We start from the raw sequence: 19,024 nt of genomic DNA, 5'->3' as shown, positions 1-19,024 counted from the left end.
GGTCCCTGAATGCTGCAAAACTTTGCTACTTTGTATATTTCACATTGGCAACTTAATAGCTAATGAGATTATCATCTTTGGTTGCTATTGTTCTTTTCTTAAAATTCAGTAAATTCCTAGCAGGTAATGCCCTTCATATGTCATTGAGTGCTTGTGCATCTCATAGCAATGCTAGTATTGTATAGTTACACCCTGGTAGTCACTGAACATACACATAACCATTGAGCAGTGCTCTTGTGTTGTCACTACTTGTGAAGATAAAAGGACAAAAGCAGAAAGGAAGATGTCTTTTAAGAACCAGAGGCACTTATAAAAGAAAAAGAATAATAAAGCTCGGAAATATGGCTGCTGTTGAAATAAAAAACTTTTTGGCCCATATACCTTCAGAAAAAATAGGTCCTTGCCACACACTATTTGGTTTTAAGTTTGCAAAACCTGGTATTTAAAGTTTTACTTTATCTAAATGTCTGCCTTATAGAGAAAGTGCCTGAAAACTTGATTTTTGTCTTTACAGGGGACTTGTTCAGACATTTCTCCACTCTTAGGTGATGGATTAGTTTTTGTAGAATCTAAAGAGACTGCAACTTTTTTTGTGTGTTCATCTGGCCCTTTTTTAATTTTAACATACCCATATTTGTTTGCAAGCTTTTTCACTGTGCAAGTTCTGTATGCCATTGCATTCAAAATCTTGTCTTTGCAGAATGTAAATCATGTCAGAAGAGAGATTTTGGTGATCGGAATATTTCAGTTATCATAAATGGGACATGGAACTGACCTGCAGTTTAAGCTTTTTAGTGAATAGGAAGTTTTTATACGTACGGTAGTTGAATCAAATTTTTTCCTGAATTCTGCTAAATTGAGTTCAATATATTAATTTGTACCTGTTGTTTTGGCTAATGCAGCATTTTAAAAATGAATTATCAAGCAAATAATTTTTAATTTGTTTTAAAATTAAAGGCCTTGTTCCCTGGAATAGCCAATGATGCAAACCAGCTGTACAACTGCTTGATTAAGACAGGTTTACAGCTGCTTTACATAACCAGAGCAATGTAAAACAGCTGGACTGTGTTAGGGCAATTGGCCTAAGAACTGTTAAAAACTCAACTGGACAATTCTGAAATTCAAGAATGATCTTCATGGTCTAGGAAGGAACTATATTTAACTAATACATTTATTTGCTTGGCTTCATCCAGCTAAATAATCTCGAAACTTTTACTTAGATATAATCTGTGCTGGAGAGTATTCTTGCCTTAGTTAGTGTTTTGTCTTAACTTGCTTACGTTTTTGGTAATTGGATCCTGTGAGTTTCACATTGTGCAAGTTAGATGCTAAGTTGTAGGAATAACTTTAAAATCTTTTTGTTTTAATTACCCCATAACAAATCTCAAAGATGAAATGTAAACATGTCAGTTAGGTCTAGGGTAACACAACTTTATCTATGCAAAGATAACTCATTAATCAGTTAAGAAATTACCACCATCACAGCACTGAGGCCTGAAATCATCCTTTCTGACTGTGGGAATTTAAACTGATTTGAAGCATCGTTGCTAAAGTCAGTTCGTGTAAGCAGTGGAAGGAGACAGGTACGTTTGAGAAGGCATTTCAGATCTTCAGGGGACTGACTCATGCTCTGTGAATGTTTTTCTCTCTTCCTTTGGCTACCTAAATGTAGGTGGGTTAAATCCAGTCCTAAATTCTGTTTTTACCCATCTTTCTTGGCAGAAAATACCTAGATCTACTGGTAGGTTGTTTGAACAGTTTGAGAAAAACTAAATTACTGCATTTGTTTTTCCTAAGAAAGATATTATTTGTTTTAATTCTGTAATATCTGATTAAACAATCATTCAAGAGCAGACTTTTTTAATCTAAATAGAAAACTAGTGTCATATTGGATCTGTAGATTGTAATGATGTGATTTTCAGAGGCACTGAGCACTTAAAGGTGTGTTATCTTTGTTTAATGAAGTCTGTAATTCTTGCCTTTCTTTGTAATTTTTTTCATTTTCTGTGTGTCTTCTGGCATTATCCACATTCTGAACTGTGGAATATACACTTGGAATACACAATTTTACAAACCTCTTAACTCATAAATTGTACCCATATCAGTGCATTGCAAGATGAGATGTGTGCGTTTTAGAATGCTGTATTGTTGATTTAAACAGTTTCTTCTTCCACAGGAAAATCGAAATGGCAATCTGGTGGAAAAACAAAGAGGGTGACTCAAGGAACACACAAGACTGCAAAACAGGTATCTGCTTATTTTTTTTATTATGACATTAAATTTATGACATAAAAATGTTTTGTGATATCTCTGATACGTTACTGGCTGAATAATACATATGTAGAACTGTGCATACATTGTATTTTTAAAGCATACAAGTTTCAAAGTCAAGTATTCAGAAGTTAAAAAATGCCAGAATTTAGGTTATCTTCCTCAGCCTTTACTTTTGGCACTTCCTAAGCTCTGGATGCATGACTTTTTGGCATTAAAGTTATTTTAAGGAAAGTGCTGTTCAATGAAATAATACAGGATATTCTTCCTATAAACATGCTGCTTATGCAAAGGCTACCTTTCTGCCCAGTTTCTAATTTAAGGAAATGCTTTATTTCTTGATGTCCTGTATTAATGGCTGAAGTCAGTATATCCTATTTTGGAAAAAATTAGTCCAGATGAGTAAAATTTCTGAGAGTTATGACTGGAAAGCAAGTCCAACTGAGAAGTGTCAAGAAGAAACTGCTCTTATTTTTATTCATGTCTTTCTTATGTGACTGACAACTTCTGTTACATTAATAAAGTAATACCTCAATTTCATCATGTTTAATATTTTTAACAGTTGCTTTTCTTTGATTAATGGATTTAGCCATTAGTATGGCTTTATCCATTTAGTATTTTGAGATAGTCTGTCGGATTTTGATAGTATGGTATATGGAAGATGTTATTTTTTGGGGGGAAAAAAAAAAAAGGAAAAAAATGCTCTGCTTCCATAGAGATGTATTTGCATCTTTAAAACACAGGCATGTTATTTTCCCAATTTAATTTAGCAACTGTTTAACTCGTGTTCTCTCTTCACGTACTAGCATGTTACAAACACTGTGGATCCTGGTTTTCTTGTTCTGTGAAGGTGGAATTTTATTGATATAGTTGGGGCTCCCTGTAAGGGTTTACTCTCAGAACCTTTTGGGTGTAAGAGTAGTGCGCTATGTAGTTTGGGTTCTGTCCATTTTCCTCTCTTGGGATTAAGTAAATAATGCATTTTCAGGAGAATACTTGATTGTTATTCAGTGGCTCTGTGTGGGATTGCTATACTAAAACTGTATTGTAAAACAGTGCATTCCTATTGATTACAATTAAGGGTTGAAATGGGCTGCCGTGTGTCTATGCGTTTGTCACTTCAATTTGGCTTTCAGCACCTTTATTTCTGCTGCATTTCGGACACTGGATACTGCTGTAAATTGGTGGCTTTTTTGGTTACTTTTGTTGAGCCTTCAGTTTTAATTTTGCTTTGCATATTAATGCGCCACTAATCTCAAGAAAATAAACTTTCAAGAACTCTTTCATGTGATCTTATCAACCTCATCTTCGTCTTGGTAGGGTGCTGGCAAATCTACATTCAATAAATTTTGGCATCCTGAGAATAAATATGCAATTCATAGTTCCCAGATCTCCAAGGCAAGTTACTGAAACTATTTTGGAAAAGAAAAAAAAAAAAGATTCTGTTTTCATGTTACTTTTATCATCCACACTGAGTTACTTCAGATGAAAGAAGGAATATTGCCTTGTTTCTTAACTTCAAAGGCACAAAAGCTTTGCATTTTCTGCAGCTGAAGGTTTTACCTCTCACTACAAGTGAGATAATATGAACCCTCTGAATCTTTGCCGTTCTGAGGTGGGTTTTGTTCTAGTGATGACAAGCTTCTGTGTAGGCCTGCTAGATCGTGTCTGTATAAGCCATTATTGCACTTCGGGTAAACACGCATGTTATTTGAGGGTCGGGGGAGGCCAAGGCAAGCTATTTTTTGGTGTGTTTGAAAACACTACGATTTTTTTATTATTTCTGTTTTTTGTAATGTGCGATGGTCTGGAAAGTTGTTGAACGTAGGTTAAATTTTGGATAAGTGTATTGTCAAAGGCCAAGGGTGTAGATGTTTGCAGGATTGTAGCTTTAGAACTCTGCTCAGAAGAACTTAATTCTGTGTCCTTGTGTCTTACCAGTGGAAAGAGGCTTGTGCCTCAAATACAAACCAAAGTGAAAAATCTGTCAAGAGTTAGTTGGAAGCGCAAGGCACAACGATGTAGGTGGAGCTTATGTGGCTTGGGTGTAGGTCCTTCTTGGTGGAGATACGGGATCGTCACATAGTCTTTCTGCAGACTACACTGTTAGAAATACTTTGTCCGGTGTCCCTATGTTCCCTCGGAATACCAGGGAGATTGAGAGATGATCATCTCTGGAAATCGAATTTCACTATTGCATCACTCTCAACCTGAGCATGACACTGAAATATATGATCTGGTCAGAAGTATGCACTTCTAATAAATACTGTTTAATTGAAACTTCATTCCAGGAAGGATGAATAAGAATAATAAAGCTATAGCTGTACATCAGCACAGAAACTACAGTCTTGAAAAGTCTGTACCTAATCCAGCATTTCTTGCTTTTCAAAGTGAAAGGTTAGTTTGGTTCATTGGAAAATTTACTTAAGATGCTTCCAGGTAAAGATTCTGCTGAACAATATACAGATTAACACAGAAATCCTGGTAATTTTTTGGTGCTTGTGTTAAATCTTTGTACAGAATATAGTAGTCTGTATAAAATATTAGTAGTATCTTTATATTAAAAGTAGTCTTTGCTGCAACTCTTCCATTTAAGCAAGTACTAGCTTTCATTTCATTATAGTTGCTGCCAGACAGACTTGATTAAATTTGGAAGTAGCTTGCTGAGTTTCATCTTTTTTCATGGAATTTCTGGAGACTGAAGTGCCAAACATGGGACACAATTTGGGTTCTTCTCTGAAAATTGACTTCTGTTTCCTTGAGTGGCAGGTACCAGGCTGTGACAAATTCAAATGTATGGTGTTAGAACTGATTTGCACTGGGAACTTAAAATATTATTTTTATTAACTAACCACCGACTTAATGCTTACCTGCTTGTGTGATGGTGTCCGATAAATTTGGTAGTTTAGGGGTTTGCATCCTTTCAAAGGTGTTCTGCTGGAATATGAGTAACTGTAAATGTTGCTTAGGTTTTACTTAGACACTGGAAATCTGCTTACGGGGTAATAATGGAACTGCTACAAGTTACAGTAGTACTTAACGCAGTTCAGCATGTGGTTTTCCTAATTAAAATATGGCTGACATAAAAGAGTTGATAAATGGATGCCAAATATAGAAGGTGGAAAACATTTATTACTAAATATAAAAACATATTCCATGACACTGTCTTAAAGATACATTTGAAAAAATGTATCTTTCAAATGGGGGGAATTATGCATGGTTCCTGTTCCAAAGCAACTGATCCTTTATATCAACAATATTTGCCAAACGCATAGAAACCTAGTCACTTTAGTAAGGTCACATTTTATAAATACAGGCAGCAAAAGGTAGCACTGTTATTTTAATATAGCTATTTATGATTCTGTAGTTAAGGTTGTGTCATTGTAAATTGTATTTTAAAGGAGCTGTAAATTAGCCAGTATAAGCTTTGCTTTAAAGGTTTATATACAAGGCCTCAGCTAAGGAGCATCTTTTCTCCACGCTGTTCTTTGAGGTGACTCTTACGTCATAGAAGAAAAAATATGAAATACTCTGACATGTGAAACCCTTCTGAAATTCCTGCTAACTGGTTGTTTGTGACATGCAGCTTTTTTGAACGTGTCTCTCGTGCATACATTAGCTGGAGTTCATCAGGAGTACACTTAGAACATTTTGAGATACGTGTAAGGGTAGCAGAGGTGGTGGTGTGGTTGTAGTAGATCAGGTTCCCATTCTTCCCTGTCTTACAGAAAAATTAGAATCTGAAAACAAACACAGGTGAGAGCATGACCATCCTGGCAGCCCTGGGTCTACCTCCCTAATTACAAAGCGGCATTTGCTGTGTTTGATGCTGTGTGGTACAGGTAGTCAGAGCGCTGGGGGGAGTAAGCAGACTGGAACCCAGAGAGGCTGCCAAGGGAACAGAGCTCTGGAATTTATTAAACAGTTCTGCAGGTTCTATCTTCGTGCCAGGGTGCAGTTCTCCTATAACAGGAAGCTGTGTTTATGGTATGAATTTATCAAATAAGGCCCCTAAAATCTAGAGAAGAAATGTGTTTATATTCTTAAATACGGTGCTTGAAAAATCATTTGGTTATTGCCTACTTGCCCATTCTGTAATTTGAGCATGAGAAATATAAGCTCATTTATATGTTTCCTAAACATACAGGGAACTTTTTGTAGCTTAGGCACAATTTGTCCGAATTCAAGAGGAATCCACAAAACCCAAAGATCCTCTTAAGAAGAATGAGGGAAATTTTCTCTAGTCTTTGTACAATCTTTGGGTCTCTATTCTAAATATTTAATCATTAAAATTTTATTATAATTCCTCCTTAGAAGTACTTTCATTGATAAATCCATCTAAGATTATGTTACAGTTCCTGATTACTTTATATTGGCTGTGGTCTGAAATGACTTTTCTGTAAGAGTTCTCTGTCTTTGAGTATAAACTTACCTTCCATTACACTCATCTTTTGGCACAAAGAAATAACGTTTCCCATCTTTTTACACAGGGGACAAAAAGGCTTGAATCCCAGTTAAATGTTTTGCTATTTACAGTATTTCTAGTTGGTGATTAGATATTCAAATTATAAACTCTGTGTACTGGCATGTGCAATGTTTGATTGTTTTTATTCAATCAGCAAAAGCAGAGTTTTTAGAATCGGATTTTGCAATAATCTCTGCAAGTGGATTCCAGTAAGAATTGATTTTTCTAGAGATTTGTGCCACAGTGGACTAATGCATCAAAACTGCATTAAAGGTGCTATTAAAATGAATGCATTAATGGGGAAAAAAAACACCCAAACAACCAAAAAGAGGAGTATTGTAGCATGTAGCTAATACCTCCATTGTAAAACACAGGTGGGTGTCACTCTGTGTTTACTGGAGGTGCTTTTCCACCTGGCTACTATGGAATGCAGAAGCTTATAGAAGTCTGGCATGGGAGCAGCATTTTTCTGTTTCTTGGTGTGGGAGAGAATTTCCAGTTTAATAAGGACAATGCCATGGGGCTAAGCGCTAATTTATTATTTTCAGCCAAATGGGCATGCTTCAGAATCCTTTGGAATATCCTGCGCAGGTAAGCGACAGTGTATCTCAGTGTATCTGTCAAGGAGACATGTCCCCATATGAGTGACTAAGCTGAACGCACAAGGTCACCAGATACATAACACTTGAGGTGACATAACAGTACGTCCAAGTAGGACGTTTGTGAAAACAGTTGGATGTTCTCCCTCTGCCCCCGTCACGCTGCATGTTGGCAGTCCTCTGTATCTGTGCAGCAAAGCAGTACTGGATCAGTTAGTCTGCATTTTAACACTAAAGATCAAAACACATGTGTTGTAGTTAAAGCTGTTAAACTGCAACTTAAAACAGCATGAGGACATTTTCAGGCTTGGTGTGAGTAGGAACAACTTGATTCATTGGCAGAGCCCTTACACTGGGTTGAATTGAGCTTACAATGTTAACAGTATGGTGAATGGAAACCTTAGTACAAGTAGTCTTCTAAAGCGTGAAAGCTTCCTTTTGTAACTTATTCAGTGCTTGCTGGCATCTCCTCTGCAGTGTAACCATAACATATTGATCAAAAGGCTGCCCGCATCAGCATTTCACTGACACTAGTGCTCATAGAGTAGAACGAGGCTTTAAAGATGATAAAGTCGTATGTAATGTCTTGGTAGTAGAATTTAACTGTGATGGAATATTGATGGTATGATTATTAGTAAAATGTTATTTTCATCTCTGGATGCACATACTTGTCAGAATAAGTAATATGGGATGTGTTAATTAGAAAATGTAACTTTCCAATGTGCTAAGAGGCAGAATATCTTGTACTGTTGTGCAACGTGAATGTCGGGTTATAAATGTCAAAGAAAGAGAATCTGGTTCTGCATAGCTGCTGCCTATATTTAATATAAGAAAGTGAGTTTTAAAAAGCTCACATCAGTGGGATGATGTTGTCTTCAGTGAATAATTGAATAATTTCTTGTTTATAAATGTTTGAATATGTTGAAAAAATGTGTTGCGCACAAATCCAGCCCCTGATCTTACTTCTGTTTGTTGTTTTCCTTTGTATCTTGTTTTTTCAGAACACTACCATAGACTGTAAATTAACAGCAGCAGGAGCTGGAGATAAAAACTTTGACAAAAGCCCAACAAAAACAAGACAGCCTCGAAAAGTTGATCTGCGAGCTCGATACTGGGCATTTCTTTTTGACAATCTCAGACGGGCAGTTGATGAAATCTATGTTACATGTGAATCGGATCAGAGTGTAGTAGAATGCAAGGTAAGTCTTCAGCTGTTCTTTGTCTGTTGTCACATGGCTCATATTGTGCTTTTTTTGTACTTTACAAAAAAGCCAAAAGAGGAATTAGAGCTTCAGAAACATCTTACTTTTTGATTTGTATTTAGTGAAGGCTTGTAAGTAGGAAAACTGATAGCATATTTATTCAGATTTAGGAAGATTCTTTCATTTTAGGCAGTGACTAATTTTTGAAGTGTATGAAACTTGTAGTGATGTATATAATGTTATTAGATCTCAGTTTTTTGATGAAATCAGATTTTGCTTCTTGAGTTCTTATTTTTTATTTTTCTGACCGAACACCAATTTATTTATTTTTTCCCTGTAATGTTCTTTACTGTAGGTGGCACTGTTGTGATTCAGCATTTTTTCACATTCGTTTGCTTCCTGTTAAGTGGCTTAATTATACATTGCTCCCTTTTTGCAGTGATAGTTATCACTCTTCTAATTCTTCCTGTGGCGTTAAGAAAGTGCTTGGTGGTCAAGTGTAAACAATGTCTGGTTGGGATGTCACTGTAAGGCGTGCTTCCTAATTTCAAATAACCTGTGTTTGTAATAGCTTGTGCATCTGTTTTATGTTTTATGATGATTTCCTAGTAGATCTGTAGAAAGACCGTCGTCATTTAATAAAAATCATTCGTTGTTTAGAAATGGAATTTAGCGCAAACGTTAGGAGAAGCCAGAATAATACATTATAAAAGAAATGTTAAAGACACGACTTCTGTTTTCATATTAAACACAGCTGAAAACTCAACACATTCTGGAAATGATTATCTAATCACTGTAAAAAATTACATATATCAATTTAAGTAAACCTTTTTCTTATCATATGTATCTAGTTCTTTGCCTTAATCAGACATGGCCAAATTGACTTTGAGATTAGCGTACAAATACATTTCATTGAAAGCAGGTTTGAAAACCGAACAGTAGCTAGAGGCTTCCAAATTGCTGGTTGGCCTAACACAATTTAACATTTTGTTACTGAACTGTCTTCCTGCTCAGGAAACTTCTCTGGAGAATTTTTGGGTTTAGGAAAACCAGTCAGCCTTGCATGGTAATTAGATTACCATTTTAAACTTTTGCAACTGGAAGAACAGAAGTGTATTTGTATCATTATCACATATTTTGGAGGTTAGATATCATTCAGCATTTTAATCATGCTACTTGATCTGTTCTCGGATGGGGATATTACATAGCCTAAGTGAAAAGTCTTCATTTTAGTAGCCACTTGACAGTGATGTATGTATCTGTGTGTATCATGTTACTTGTTTGCAAAACAGGGGTGGAAAGAAACAAAAAGGAGTAAACAGGGTAGTCCAATGTCATGTGTTGTAAAACTTATGTAACATTCATGTTGCTTTTACCTTTTAAAAGATCTTTTCCTCTCAGCACACGAAGTACCTTACCTGAGTAGCTGGGATATGCGTCGGTGCTGTGGTCTTTTGTCTGTGAGATTTTCTTTTCAAGGTTACTGTTAAATGATGATGGTTACTCTTTTGATAAATTACTAAAATTTTTATTAATTAAGCTGTGAAGTCCAGAACTGTTGAGTCTTGCAAATTATTTTTACTAATAATTACTTTTATCAGTTCTGTTGATTGCTATTATTTGTTTTGGGGTGGTTATTGTTGACAGATACAGTCCAGTTTCTACCAGAGTTGATGTTGTCCATGTGTTCTAGCTCATCGCTTACAGCAGAGCGCCGTAATTGCTGTCTTTTGAAGTGACTGTTATACATACTTGTAACAGATAGGCGTATAACATTTCTGGTACTACACACATAGGCTTCAACTAAGGAGTGATGAAACTCATCATTAGCATGGAGGTATGTTTTAATTTTATATGGATTACTAGTGATAACAAACAATAGATCCTTGTGGAAACTGTGAGTCTTCGTCACCTCTGATCCTGAAAAGCTGATGATTGCTGTCCTCCGTCAACTGAAATACCTTGTCTAAGTGCAGCTTTCATATTATGGAATATATAGAAAGTGTTTACTGTAGTACCTCAAGCTTTTAGGAGTTCATAAATTAAAATACTGATCTAGACTCGGAGTTCAGTTGGGAAATGGTATTTGAAAAGCACTCGTGATATTGTTTCAAGAATTCATGTAGCTTAGTGGAAGGCCTACATTCTGTGTTTAAAATAGCTTACCTCAGTCTCTTGAGTTTGATCATTACAGTTTGTCCACATGTGACTCCAGGTAAATAATCCTAATTTGCTTATCTAAAACGCGTAGTTGTTTTATTGCCTTGGCTTTGGTCATCCTATATACATTGCCATCACGTTACTACCAAGCACCAAGTTTCATAATTTGTATTGACTGTTCTGATGCTGCCTGGCCAGATCTTGCAAGATCTCTGGTCGTGCCTTTTCTTGCTAGCTGAAAATATGAAAGCAGTGAACAGAATCTAGATTCCCTGTTTTGTGCCAGCTTGGGTTTCTGCTTTTGTGGTAAAGATGGCTGTAGCAAGGTTCTGCGTGTTACTCCAGGGATGGCTCCGACCGTTTGAATGTGCAGGATTGGGAGGATGCAAAGTCATTTTATGCCTCTGGTTATGAATTCTGTGTGGTCTAATGAGGTATCTCCCCAACTCTGCTGTCATCAGCAGAAATCCAATAATGCAGATGTGGCATGGCAAAACATGTTAAGCTTCATTGGCAGGAAAATAATGTGGATGTGTATAATCCTTTTGGTAAGCTTTTGGACTTAGGAGGCCAGGTTTAAAGTGGTGTGTCTTGGCTGTCCTTGTCCATCCATGATTTTCTGTTATCCCTGCCATAACTTTTAATATCAGTGGACCAATTTAAATTAATTTAGTCCTTATACATTTCATGAGAGGTAGGTGACTAGCTTGGAAGAAGACATCCTGTTAAAGGTTCACATTGCAGAAAAAACTGCCGCTCAATCCTTATTAAACACCAGGGAATTCAGAGAGAGAACAAGAGAACATGAATTCACCAACTGAGGAAAGAGGGATTGTGTGTGGTGGTGTTTTTTGCTTTGTTGGTTTTGGGTTTTTTTAATAAGAATTAATTGAAGTGCATGTCATTATGTCATTTCTGGCACCAGAGAAACCAGTAAGGAGATAATGAGAAAAAAGGCTCCACTAGATCCACAGTTTGCAGATCAATTTAGGCTTTTTTTGCTTGATGGTCTGTTGTGGGTTTTTTTGTTTGTTGGTTTGGTTTTTTAATTTGGGCAGGAGGAGTTCAGCTAGCTTTTCCTTTTTTACGTATGGCAGTACTTGTCTTCTGAATCTTTTAAATTTAAGATGAAAATTCCATTTATAATAAACTTTCACTAAAGCTCATTCTAAAAATGAGAATGGATTAGCTTCATTTTTATGCTGTTTTTTTGCAAACTTTTTATACTACAAAGAAAAGTATCTAGTGGTTAAAATGTTACAAGAGATACCAACAGACACATCAGGTCAGTTGAAAATGGTTTAATGTATTTCTACCTAAAGAACTGAGATGATTTTGATAAATGAGAATTTCATATGGCCACATTTCTCTATTTACTTTCCAAACTCATTTGACAGAATATCTTGTTAGGTCTTTTCATGAAGTACCATCTCCTCAAACTTATTTCTTGGTCAAATGGGGCTGTGCTGTTCTGTTTAAACATTTTAGTTGTATAAAGATTGTATTAAAAGAAGGCTGTGTAAAAATGAAGTGTGACAACTTCTGGCATTTAAAACCTTTGAATTAATCTGGTATAAAATTTTCTTTTGGATTTTGTACCTTTGCTCTCTTGTATTCTTACAAGTTGGTATAGTTTTATTGATTACATTGTCACTGAAGATAATGTTTGATGCTCCCAAATCGGAAAGGGCTCTAGTGGCTGGTTGTGGTTGAAACTGCAGACGAAAGGCTTGTGGTAAGGATACAAACAGTGGAAATGTGTGTAAGAGGATCAGTGGTTGTGTATATTTTCTCTCAGCTTTGGGCACTGCTGAGGTTGGTATTTTGCTATTGATTTGGAATTGAGAACTCTCGAATCATGTATATAGATATATATAGATACGGCTTTGGTGCTTTGTATATAAAGATATAATGAACACGACTGAATTATTTCTCAAGTTGAAGCATCATTTTACTGTACATAAATCAGTTTGTGCAATAGTGATTGGATATAGTCTAATAGATTTGGCTATTTTAACCTTCCAACATTTCAAAATGCAAATTGTGTGGGTATTCTATACATCAGTTAGGTTTCTGTCTGTCTAATATTTATATGAATGTTTTATTACCTAATATTTTCTAGTTTTGGGTGGTGAGCTTAAGCAGAAAGGAATTAGTAATACCTTTAAATTGCTTTCTGTATGCTAAAAGGAAACAAGCCCAAAATTATTTGTGGAAGGAGAAAGGCAGATTCCGCAGCCAGTTTTGGAATTCCAGCCAATGGAATTTTGACTAAAGCAAGAGAGAAATGTGTCTTCTGCTGCTGTTCTTTTATGGTCTTCAGGTGTCTCTGCAACTCAGTGGGGTTTTTTTTTGTTTGTTTTTGGTTTTATATATATATAAAAAATATATATATAAAAGAAACAACACATCACATGCATATATAAAACTCTTATTGATAGAGTTTGAGCAACTGGATCCAGCAGCTAAGGCTGTGGGTACGTCTAGAAGAATCTCAAACTACTTCAAATTTAATTCTTCTGGGTTTTTTTCTCCTAGGAAGAATTAATGGCTTCAGCTGCCTGTTTGTGTTTTTTTATCTTTCAAAAACCTGAATTTTATGATGTGAAAATTTAGTTTTATATTCTTTTAAAGTTGCTGTTTAGCATTACTTAGTGCTTGTGCAAACTTTTATCTTTCTACCTATTTGGTGGAAATGAATTGATTTCTATAAGGTTTTGGCAACGGTAGTTTCTCTCCTTCTTTCTAATTCTTACACATACATTCTTAAATCAGTCTGCCTTGAGTATAGTTCAGTGAAATCAGTTTCATTCTGCTTGAGATTCTTATTCCCTCTTATAAAATGGAAAATTCAACAATGAGGTTCTGTTGTTCTGATTCTCATAGACAGCACAAATACTCTAAAGAGTAAAGCCGTTCCCTTAAAAGATTTGATATGTTGCATGATGTTATTATGCGAGAGAACCAGCTGAAACAACTTTAGTTAATGCCTTCCAATCAGGGTGATATCTGTGAGAGAGTCTGAGTTGATTGAAGGCCTCCCAGAAGGAGAGAGGAACTTGCTTCGTTAGCCTCTTTTGCTGAGATTGCCTTGTGAGGGCTGCTTTTGGTTCCGGCTATGCTAATTGTGATGATTTCAATCTATGCATGCAGGCTGAGACTCATGGTCATCCAGGCTGATTACTGACTTTTCAGACAGCCAAGAAAATAAAACTGTTTCTAAACATGTTGGAGCTGAAGGTAGAAACCCCAAGATTTTCCTAACTTCACTGAAAAGGAAATCTGCAAGAATTCGGTATGATGGTCAAGTTGATCCAAATGGGATCTTGATCCCATTTCCACTGAGAAGAGCCAGTGCAACACTGTCCATTTTACTGTTTTGGAGGATGAGTTTTGATTTTTTTTTTTCCAAACTTTTCAGTTTTACAAATGTGAAAAGTACCTGGATCAAGGGAGGGAAAAATACAGAATCAGGGTTTGATACTTAAGGCTTTTTGGGAGAGGTAATTTGTTATTTGTGAATTTCACATATTCCCTTGTAGCACTACAAACCCTAAGAAAGGTCTCCCAAGAAGTAATTTATTTCCTCAACACAGACCTCTAAGTATTCTGTGTAGGTACGTTATTCTTGTTCCAGTGTCCTGGATTCCTCTAGGTCTCTGGGTGAAAAAAATCTTTGTTTACAAAGGAATTAAAAAACAAACAAAACCAAAAATAAAACCAAAAATAAAACACCACCAAAAACCCCAAAACCCAAATGACCCAAACTGCAAAATCTGCAAGTGTTTTTTAATTAAGATTTATTCAGCGTCTTTTGCTTTTTACACCTAAATTCTTTTAATTGCCAATTGTTTCCCCACTAGAGTCCTCTTTTAAGTGTATTTCTAGCAGTTTTTTAACCATAATGAGCATTAACTTAATACCTTGTTGTACTGATACCTTCATTATTTGAACCTCTAGAACGTTTTGAGTTAGGAGAATTTAAGCATGGAATGAAGTATTCTGTATGACTGAATCTATTCTTTTTTTCATTCAATAAAACCAAGGTGATTATGAGTTTCCCTGAAAGCCTATGCAAGTTATTTACGTATTAGAACATGTATAATTCTTTTCCGTGTTAGTCACAAGACAGTCTTTCAGATCAATAGGTTTTATGGAATATATATTCCATAATATATGGAATTCTCAAAATTCTCAAAGTATGTTTGAGAAGGTCTAATTCTGCAGTTGGAATATGTCAGAAGCGTGCTAGGCTGCCACTTACCACTCACTTATAAAAAGTACATGCCTTCTGTATCTGAATTTGGAGATATTTAGGAAGAGTATGTTTATGTCTCTTTCTAAATAAATACCCTGTGATGGTATTGTGCTAACGCTAAGTGAAAATCTCTTTTGTGAGCATTTCTCCTGCCTCTTTTTGGACATTTACATTTTCGTTGTTGTCATCTGTCAGCAGTGAAGGACAGGAAAACAGGGTAATGATTGTGCGTTCAGTCTCACAGATGGAAATGGGTGAGATCTTTCAGAATGGTAATCTATTCTATAAAGCCAGATACTGAAAAGCCAGCATCTCTTCCAGTTGGCAGTCTGGATAATCCTGTACTGCCTCTCCATCCTTCACATCGTGTGTGCGTGTATATATATTTTTTTATTATTATTATTATTATTTTTTTACGTTTCTGGTGTAAATAAATTGTGTGATTAAGTCCCTGCGTGTGCACCCTGACCATGATATTCATTCTTGTGGAGAAAATTTACTTCTCAGGAGCACATCCTTGGCAGATAGTGGATTATGGCTGTCGTGTTGTAGGTGAATCAATGAGGAACAAACGGGTCAGATATGGTGCATTTCATGCTTGGATCTCAGAGGCCATGTGTTCCTGCAGCTTTACAATCTAGAGTTTAATGCTTAGTGGCTTCCGCAAGGCTAGTGCGAGAGCGTTTAAAAAGGCACACCAATTGGGAGAACTTTAGACTTTTAGATTTTTGTTCCTGGAAAATTATTCTGTGGGTTTTTTTTATTTTTTAAATATTACCTACCATATTCTGACGTTGGTATAATGAGAGTCCTTTGCCTAGAGGAGCTGCTTCCTTTCATCCTTTCCCAAAGCTGTAAGAACTGCTTTGGCAATCATCTTCGTTTAACCTAACCCCAGAGCTGGCTTTAAGTGTTTGTAATTCAACTGAATGAAAAAGGCTACAAGGAATTTTTTGAAGCAGTTTTTTTCTGTCAAATTACTAAAACACTCGGTTAGCCTTAAAAACATAAATTTAAAGAAGGAAAGAAGGAACTTAGGTTGCCTGGTAAAAATGTACTCCAGTACAAGAAAATGAAGTTTATTTTGGTAAATACGTAATCTAAAAGATTCAGTATAAATAATGAAACAGTATAAAGTATGCACAGTTTGTAAAATAAGGCACACATTTCTAGCCTTGAGAACAAGCTAAAGTACAGATGTGCTGTCTGAGTTAATTTTTCTGACATACATTTTACTATTTTGAATTGCAGTAGCCTTAAAAATTCTACAATTTTCCATGCTACCCTGTTTTCCTCCTTGTTTGAGAATGGGAGAATAAATGGAGAAGACGACGTTTCAAAGCTGTTATGGGATTTCCAAACAAAGTGAACTTCAGTTTTTAAGGATTATAATAGGCCTATCTAGGACCTAAGTCAAGATTTTCCTGATTCAGGAATATAGGATTATTTTGATGTAGCTCCTCTGTATATTAGAGATCCTTCTTGATTGCAAAGTAATTAATATTATCACCCCATTGAAAATACTAGAAGTACAACTTTAAGATAAATATGTAGAAACCAAAGGAATGACTGGGAGCTGGAGAAAAGAAGGAAAAGCACAAAAAGAGCTTTTTGACGTGCAGGAGTATTGATCAGAGAATTGAACAGAGGGGAGAAAGAAACAGGAGCCGTATTGTGAGTGTTTTTAGTTTTATGTCACCGATTTTCCTTTGAGTGTTGTTTTTTAACAGTATTACTTTCTTTTTTAGTTTGAACTCGCTCTTTAAAAATGGTATAGGATGGATATGACCTTGAAAAATAATGGGATTTAAAATTGTTTTGACTCTAGTGCAGCCGTAGTCTACCTCATAAAGGTTCTTTTTTGTCAGCACCTTCTCAAGTGGTACAAGTTTCCACTGCTTCAGCACCACAGGGTATATCTGCTACACTGGGCAGGGTAGGTGAGCTGGAGAGCCGTATTGATGTCCAAGACCCCAGAGCCCTGCACGCCAGGATTGTGTGTCAGTAGGACAAAGGGATGGCGCCAACCGTCCTGCTGTATGCGCCAGTAACTAGAATTAATTACAAACCAATCGAATCCGTTGCAGCCAATTGGTAAACTAATTGGTAATTTTAGCTGTACATCTATATGTAGTTATCTGGATGCCTGTAACGGCGCTTTCAGAGCCACTTTTGTTCTGCTTCATCCTGCTTGACAAAATGGCCCTCATAGCTTTAGGGAGAAAGATGCGCATCAGTGAATATGGGGCCGCTCCAGCTGCTTGTCTTGTTTGTATTCCCTTGTTCGTAAAACATGACTCGGGTTACAGCTGCATGGTTCTGCTCTGATCATTTCTGATAATGTGTAGCTAAACATTCCTTAAAATAGGTTAAGCCATTTATTGTATTTTTCCCCCCTGTGCTGACTAACTTCAGAAATATAACTCATATTCAGATTTATTCTTATTTTTTTGTGAGGAATATCTCAGTGGCAGTCTTGAAAAGTAAATGATTCAGAATTAAATTTTGCTTTCTATGCTCTTATTGTTAGTAACAGTCAGCACAGCTTAGTGTGGGCTAACTTAAATGGACATGAATTGAATTAGAAAACTGAAATTTTATTAGTGAAACTGAAAAAAGAACTGGCTAAAATACTTGACTTGTTCATTTCTTGTAGCAGACTTAAGAATTATTTTGGTGCTGTAAAGCGACTGCCTTGTAAGAAAGACTTTTGTTGCCTTTTTTGTGGAATATTTCAAAACAAAGAGCAACTTTTACATCAGCAGTGGTGTTCCGTTTGGTTTCCCTTGTGTTTGACTTTCTTGTGACTTTTCCCTTATAACAACCAGCATATGCTCTAGATCTGTCATACGTAGTAGTTAAGCGGATACTTATGTGAAAACTGAGGCTGAATTTCAAACTTGAATTTGTGTTACACAAAATGAATTTTTTCCATCCATATAATTTTATAATAAAGGCTTTTTGCATACATTAAGGGTCATTTTTCTATTAACAGAACAAGTAAAAGTAAAGATGAATAGGATGTGATGCTACAAAAATGTGCATTAGTTACCTGTATTGTAGTAGAGTGTTTTTACTGTTTCCAGTGTTAAAGTTTTACTGTTAAAATTCGTAATTATACACTTAGGAACCAATACATTTTCATTTGTAATTGTTTCTAAAATATTTTAAAGTAATAATTATTTGCTTTGAGCAGAGATTTCTCTTAATACCAACGGGAATAACTTTGACATTACAAAGAATTTGCAAAACAGCAACACTTTGTCATTAGTGTTTTTCCTTATACCATGAAATTATGCCTGTATTTTAAACGGGGCCTGTGAAATTGGTCTAAGTTTTCATAAAATTCAACCTTCATTTATGGATTTTTATTATTTTCAACATGTTGTCATCACAGCGTACAGTATACATTTTTCTTGTCTTTGGAAGAGTAGTTATGAAAGTTTCTATTTCTGATTGATGTGATCTCGAACTATCTCCTTTAGAAATGCATTGGTGTGCTTCCTTGGGTGCTCATCAGCTCTGCTGAGAATGTGCTCTATGCCTCTGGGCTGTGATGGTCTGTGTGGTTTTCGTCACATTCAATAAATGATTTTTGAGTTTATATGTAGAATATAAGTGATTTCCCAGCTTCCTGCATGGTGAAGAATTGCTTTTTTCCCTACTGGTGACAGCAGATAACTATAGTTTGCTCAGGGAACAAAGCAAGAGTTTAATTATACGGTCTTTTGCTCTGCTTTGCTGTGAAAAAATGGCAGTATTGTCCAAATAAAGACTGCAAGATCCCAATTTATCTTTTAATTTTTTATTGTTTCCGTATGTAATCTGACCTTACTATACTTACTACACTTGTACGTTTAACCAAACTGGGAATCAGTAGGTATAGTCAATAATTTCGGAAAGTTAAGGATATTTTTATCAGAAACAAGTCTTTTAGTTTCCTACTGTTCAGCCACTGGCATTTTATCTATCAATTTCTTCCTGATATAGTGTGAAGTCAAGTTAATTTTATGTCTCTTCATAAAAGCTAATTTTATTTGCTAGAGACCAGCACGCAATTTACAAGATT

At 35.8% G+C, this 19,024-nt stretch overlaps 1 protein-coding gene across 6 annotated transcripts in view; it reads left to right on the top strand.

The window, feature by feature from the left end:
• SCAPER (S-phase cyclin A associated protein in the ER) overlaps nucleotides 1-19,024 on the top strand; it is a 164,389-nt gene that overhangs the window by 10,839 nt on the left and 134,526 nt on the right. For all 6 annotated transcript variants that reach the window (XR_012588928.1, XM_074599600.1, XM_074599598.1 and 3 more), the window contains 2 exons: nucleotides 2,177-2,247; nucleotides 8,337-8,534. Coding sequence is in view for 5 of the 6 variants with exons in the window: in XM_074599600.1 (XP_074455701.1) it covers nucleotides 2,177-2,247; nucleotides 8,337-8,534 (269 nt within the window). In the remaining variant the exon portion in view is untranslated. The remainder of the gene's footprint in view (nucleotides 1-2,176; nucleotides 2,248-8,336; nucleotides 8,535-19,024) is intronic.

Source organism: Larus michahellis, chromosome 9 (assembly GCF_964199755.1).
Source record: "Larus michahellis chromosome 9, bLarMic1.1, whole genome shotgun sequence".
Taxonomy (NCBI): domain Eukaryota; kingdom Metazoa; phylum Chordata; class Aves; order Charadriiformes; family Laridae; genus Larus; species Larus michahellis.
The sequence above is the reverse complement of the archived record's forward strand: the minus strand, read 5'-3'. Positions and strand labels throughout refer to the sequence as shown.